Source organism: Pantherophis guttatus, chromosome 17, assembly GCF_059756535.1.
Source record: "Pantherophis guttatus breed Tessera chromosome 17, ASM5975653v1, whole genome shotgun sequence".
NCBI classification, from domain to species: domain Eukaryota; kingdom Metazoa; phylum Chordata; class Lepidosauria; order Squamata; family Colubridae; genus Pantherophis; species Pantherophis guttatus.
This window is the reverse complement of record NC_142079.1, coordinates 6,833,631-6,840,000: the sequence shown is the minus strand read 5'-3', so window position 1 is coordinate 6,840,000 and position 6,370 is coordinate 6,833,631. Positions and strand designations below refer to the sequence as shown.

Sequence of the window (6,370 nt, the reverse complement as noted above, 5' to 3'; positions counted from 1 at the left end):
TTTCTTGATTGTAATGCATCAGATGGTATCAGGGATAGGCTGCTGGGGGTTCGCAGGGGTTCGGCAGAACCTCTAGCTAAGATTCTGTGCAGTTCGGAGAACCCCCAAATCCCACTCCTGGCTGTCCCCGCCCACCCCACCCCTCCCAGGAGTCCCCACGCGGCCCATTTTGGATGCAGGTAAGTGCATGGCGTGTGTGGAGGCTCAGGGAGGGCGAAAAATGGGCCTACTGGAAGTTCGGTGTTTCCAGCCTCCAGAGGGCCTCCGGAGCCTGGGGAGGCCATTTTCGCCCTACTGGAGGCTCAAGGAAAGCCTCCGGAGCCTGGGGAGAGCAAAACCGCCCCCACCCAGCCCCCGCTGTGGTGCAGGAGGCTGACTAGGCCATGCCCACCATGGCCACGCGCACCCAGCAACCGCACAGAGAACCCCTTGCTAAAATTTTTGAAGCCCACTCCTGGATGGTATCCTTGAGAAGGGTGTTGAAATTCCTGGATCTTCAGGTCAATGCCTTAATTTCAACCGTTAGGAGTACATGGTGAACGAAGAGAAGAGTCCTTTTCAGTGACAGGACAGTAAGATGGTGAGAAGCCATGGCCTTATCTTCCTTCTGAGATCAGTTGAGATCTCCAAGCCCAAAGAAACACCAATTGCTATTGTGAGCTCATTTTCCTTCAATCAGGTCACAATACAGTAGTGGCCAAAATTGTGGAAACCTTTTCGGAAAAGTGTATTTTTGAGGTTCGATGGCTAATAACACCCCCCCCTTTTTTTTTTTGAGTTTCAAGATAATCCTATTCCACTGCTGGAATGGCCTGGGAATAGCCCAGACTTTAACCCCATTGTAAGTCTATGGAGATGACTGGATAGTCAGAAGCGACCCAGCAATCAAACCCAGTTAATAGAAGCCATCCTTCAATCTTGGTTTCACATTATAACAGCTGCAGAACTAAAAGACTTGGTTCACTCCATGGGAAGACCTTGTAAGGCCATAATTCATGCTAAAGGTTACCCAACTAAGGATTAACTGACATGGTGATCATTTTTGCATATCTCGTTTTTCCTATGGTGATCATTTTTGTATATCTCATATTTTTTTCTACGTGTTTCACTTTTCTTCTTTAGACTGTAACTGCTGTTCTAATAGCAAATCCTTCCTAAAAGCTATTGCATTACATTCTTGATTCAATTCTCTTTCCATTGATATATAATGTTATGGTATTCCTCCTCCAAAAAAAATAAAAAATGGTGTTATTAGCTAGTTTTAGAAAATAACACTTTTCCATAACACATTTAAGGGACTGGTGGGTCATGTTACATTATTGGAAGAAAGGGTGGATGAAATTGATCAGTTTAATTTGAATGTGGAAGCTAAATTGGGAGAGGCTCAAAATAAGATGGAAAAGGCGGAAGCAGAACTCATAATGACGTAATACAGAGCGATGGAATGGGCAGTGAGGGTCAGAGGCTTGAAAGAAAATAACCAGGAAAAAATCAGAGAGATTTTTGCAGAAGCCCCTTGCTCAGTTTACTGGAGAATCTAAAGCAGAGTGCGACTGGCAAATAGACAAAATTTATCGCGTTAATTCATGGATTGCCAGACAGAGACAACTACCAAGAGATATTGTGATCTACTTTGTTACAAGGAGAACAAGAAATGGAGCATTACATTCTTGATTCAATTCTCTTTGCATGGATATATAATGTTATGGTACTCCTCAAAAAAAAAAAAGTGGTGTTATTAGCTAGTTTTAGAAAATAACACTTTTCCCAAAAGGTTCCCACAATTTTGGCCACTACTGTAGCAGCAGGTTGCCGAGCAAAACTACGAAGTTTTCCATCTCGTAAGTCCAAGTGTCACTGAAGAAGAGAGAGAGGGGTGGGGGGGGGGAGGAACGAGAAAGCAGCCAGCTCAGCATGGGTTTTGGGGACGGGAGGGGAGAGACTGAGAAAAAATCAATACCGTTTCTTCTGTGTTTGATTCAGACATGACAGAGCCAAGGCGAAGACGGAGCTTACACTAATTGGCTCTTCTTTTTTTTTCCCCTGCAGGAGAGAGAACAAACTACGGATCCAGAATGGTTGGCTGTGCCACTTGGCACCAGAGATCATCCACCAGCTGTCACCCAAAACGGAAGAAGACAAACTACCTTTCTCCAAGCATTCGGATGTCTTTGCTTTTGGGTAAATGTCATTATCGGGTGGACGGGTGGGGTGGAAGGGTAATGAATGAATGAACGTGTTCGAAAGTCGTCTTGGAAGAAACTTATCTAACCCGATAAGTTTTTCGTCTCATCGGTGAATTTGGGCGGTGGGCGATGAACAGAACGCTCTGCCCCTTTGACGAAAGTTTCTTCCTTTAATCAACGTATTTTTCCGACGCGGGCCTGCAAAACAATTGCGGTCAGCTGAAAGATACGCCTAAGCCTTACTTCTTAATCAAGTGCTATTCAACATGTAATGAAGAGAAGCTGCCAAGCTGGGCGAAGTCAAATTCCAAAATAGGCAATAATGAGTTTTGATAGGATTAATCATTAGTTGGGGATGAAGATAATGTCTTGGCACCGAGGTTGAAACAGAGGGTTGTGCGCTCCGTGGTCCTTAAAATAACCATATTGGGGGAAATTACTAATCCTAGAGGAGGCAGTTCTATTGTCGAAATACGACACGGGGTGATAAGACCCATTCCTCAGAAAAAGGCATCATAGAAAAATTAGAATAGAATGGAATAAGAATAGGAATAGGAATAAGAATAGAATAGAATAGAATAGAATAGAATAGAATAGAATAGAATAGAATAGAATATGAATTTGGAATGGAATGGAATAGAATAGAATAGAATAGAATAGAATAGAATAGAATAGAATAGAATAGAATAGAATAGAATAGAATATGAATTTGGAATAGAAATAGAATAGAATAGAATAGAATAGAATAGAATAGAATAGAATAGAATAGAATAGAATAGAATAGAATAGAATAGAATAGAATAGAATAGAAATAAGGACTAGAGTAGAATAGAATAGAATAGAATAGAATAGAATAGAATAGAATAGAATAGAATAGAATAGAATAGAATAGAATAGATTTATTGGCCAAGTGTGATTGGACACACAAGGAATTTGTCTTTGGTGGACATGCCCTCAGTGTACATAAAGAAAAAATAAAATATATTTGTTAAGAATCATAAGATACAACACTTCATAGGATAGTCATAGGATGCTAATAAGCAATCAAATCATACTAGGAAACAATAAAAACAATATAAGTTGAAAAGATACAAGCAACATGGATATAGCCATAAGTGGGAAGAGATAGGTACTAGTAAGGATGACAAGAATAGTAATACAGTCTTAGTTTTTGAGCTGGAAGAGACCTTGGAGGGCATCTCCTTCCTAATCAATTTCAATGAATAAGTACAGGTAACCCTCGATTTACAACAGTTTATTTAATGATCGTTCAGAAGTGGTGCAGTGGCCTAGAGGTGGAGCTCTCACCTCACAATCAAGAGGCTGTGAGTTCGATCCTAGGTAGAGGCAGATATTTCTCTCTCTGGGCACGATGAGAATATATCTGCTGAACAAAAACTCCGCGCTGGCAACAGGAAGGGCATCTGGCCAGTAAAACACTCAGCTCCATTCAATTGCCCAGACTTCACCCCGATGCAAGGGATTACGGGGTCATTAAAAGAGGAGGAGGATTTAATGGTCCTTCAGAGTTACAAAGCAACAAAAGATAGTTACAAAGCAACAAAAAATGTGGGGTCAATTGTGGTTGTAAGTTAAGGACTATCTTTAAAAGCTTAGCTCTGAGAGAAAACGTGGTGCTATCAACCTTATTGGTCAGTGGTATAAGTGCTGTGAGCTGTGAGCTGTTGGGACATAGTAGAGGGGCAGAGAGTTGTGGGTAATAAAAATCAATATTTGGAATTCTCTGCAGGAGGAGAATTCCGCCGTGCAAAACCTCTTGAAGAGGAAAATGGTTCGGAGCAACAGTAGAAAACAAAACGTCAGTTCGTGAAAGTTTTGTTTCCTACGGTGTTCTAGTTTCACTTTATTTGGTGGTTTGATTTATTGTTGTTCTTGTTTTATTGTTGTTCTTGTTTTGCTTGCCCAATTAATTATCATGCCTCATAGCAAAGGGAGGCAGGGAATCCATTTTTATCATTATCTTTTAGAGGTTTCCCTGTCCTATGATGAAATCTTTCCTTTGGCCCAATAGGGGTGGGTTTTTTAATTTTTTTTTTTTTATCTGACGGATTAATTTTCTTGGAAGCCACTGAGATGGGCACCTTCAAGAACAGAGCGCTAAAGTGATTAATTTATACCGAGTTCTTATCTGGTAATGTGTTTTCATGGGGTTGGTGGGTGAAAACAGCAATTAAATCCAATGCAAGCATTGGTACGACTTTCAAAAGTAATTATTGAGGAAAGAGCGTTCTTATCAGACAGAACCCCTGGGTAATTTTTTTAATTTGAAGTTTATATTTTGAGAAAATATCATCTTTCTTTCTTTTTCTTTCTTTCTTTCTTTCTTTCTTTCTTTCTTTCTTTCTTTCTTTCTTTCTTTCTTTCTTTCTCATTCTTTTTCTCTTTATCTCTCTCTGTGTATCTATCGCTCTCTATCTATCTATAGTATATATCTCTATCTATAGTATATCTATAGTATCTCTCTGTATCTCTCTCTCTCTACATATCTCTCTCTATCATAGTATCTCTCTATCGATAGTATCTATCTATCTATAGTTCTCTCTATCTATAGTATCTCTCTCTCTATCGATAGTATCTATCTATAGTATCTCTATAGTATCTATCTATAGTATCTCTGTGTATCTCTCTCTATGTATCTCTCTCTGTGTATCTCTCTATCTATAGTATCTCTCTCTCTATAATATCTCTTATCTATATAGTTCTCTCTCTATCTATAGTATTTCTATCTATAGTATCTCTCTCTCTGAATCTCTCTCTCTCTAGTATCTCTCTCTATCTTTATCTATCTATAGTATCTTTATATATATATATATATATATATATATATATATATATATATATATATATATATATATATATATATATATACTATCTCTATCTATCTATAGTATCTCTCTCTCTCTGTTTCTGTTTCTGTTTCTGTCTCTCTCTCTCTCTCTCTCTCTCTCTCGTATATCTCTATCTATCTCTCTTTCTCTATCCTGATCCTCTCTTCTCTTCTCTTCCTTTCTTTTTCCTTTTGATGGACTGGATTTTAAAATATCATTTGGGCTTTTTTCGTTGGACCCGATAACTGCTGATATTTCTTTAATATTTTACCAATTCAATCACAACGCCAAATAAAATAACAGCAGTTAACAAATAATAGGTTGAAGTTTCCCTTTGACAAAACACACAAACAGACAACTAGAAAAGGAATAGCGACACCATCGGCACTCATACTTTTCGTAGTGTCTAGCACTAGTTAAATATTAATCCTGCCAGCTAAGATAATTAAGATAATTGCCCGTTACCTATAAGCTCTTAAGGGATTTCAGCTTGGGACACAGTTGCAAAAACTATATTTGAATGTTCAAACTATGAACAAACTCCCAACGGAGGTATTCACAGTTATAAATGCTGCAGTCCACTCCACGTTTAAAGGGGCTGAAGTCTTAAATTCCCACTTGCACAAGCCTCCCTCACTATGTTTCCTAAGCAAAAACTCAGTTTTGGAAAAGAAAAAGGGGGAAAAAAAAACAGGAAGAGGAAAACATTTTTGGATCCTGAAATAGCCTTTCTTTTTCTCCACGACTGGAAATGATGTCACTCAGTTTGAGCCAAAGTCTCCTCCTCGGTTCAGGAGTCTTGAGAACGGTTATTTCCTCTGCTCCTAAATTCAATCAGAAGTTGCAGGGGAAAAAAAAGCCCCAAGTCCCTGAGAAAGGAAATGGCAAATATATCACTTCCACTCACTACCTCTGAAACAGAATGAAGTGGCAGCAAAAATGTCAAAGAACACTTTTCCTGAAAGGAAGTAACCCGACTTTCCTCTGATTTTTTCACATGCAAACGGGCAGAGAAAATCGGGTGTATTTTGGCCAGAAGTCACATTGATAAAGGAGAATGTTTGTAGCTCAGAGTGGAAATCAGGGGTCCTGGTGCTCTCTGAACTTACCAACAAATTAAAGGGTAGAGTCATGGAATCACTGCTTTCAGGATTCGTAGCAGAGGTTGCAATGCAACATCTGGAATCGAGAGCTTTCCCACACATATAACCCAAAATATGTTTCAGATAAGTAGAATAGAATAGAATAGAATAGAATAGAATAGAATAGAAGAGAAGAGAAGAGAAGAGAAGAGAAGAGAAGAGAAGAGAAGAGAAGAGAAGAGAAGAGAAGAGA

General features: G+C 39.0%; 1 protein-coding gene across 2 annotated transcripts in view; it reads left to right on the top strand.

The window, feature by feature from the left end:
* Nucleotides 1-6,370, top strand: part of KSR2 (kinase suppressor of ras 2) — a 187,356-nt gene that overhangs the window by 170,160 nt on the left and 10,826 nt on the right. For both annotated transcript variants that reach the window (XM_087880196.1, XM_087880197.1), the window contains exon 17: nucleotides 2,050-2,181. In XM_087880196.1, the coding sequence (XP_087736322.1) occupies nucleotides 2,050-2,181 (132 nt within the window). The remainder of the gene's footprint in view (nucleotides 1-2,049; nucleotides 2,182-6,370) is intronic.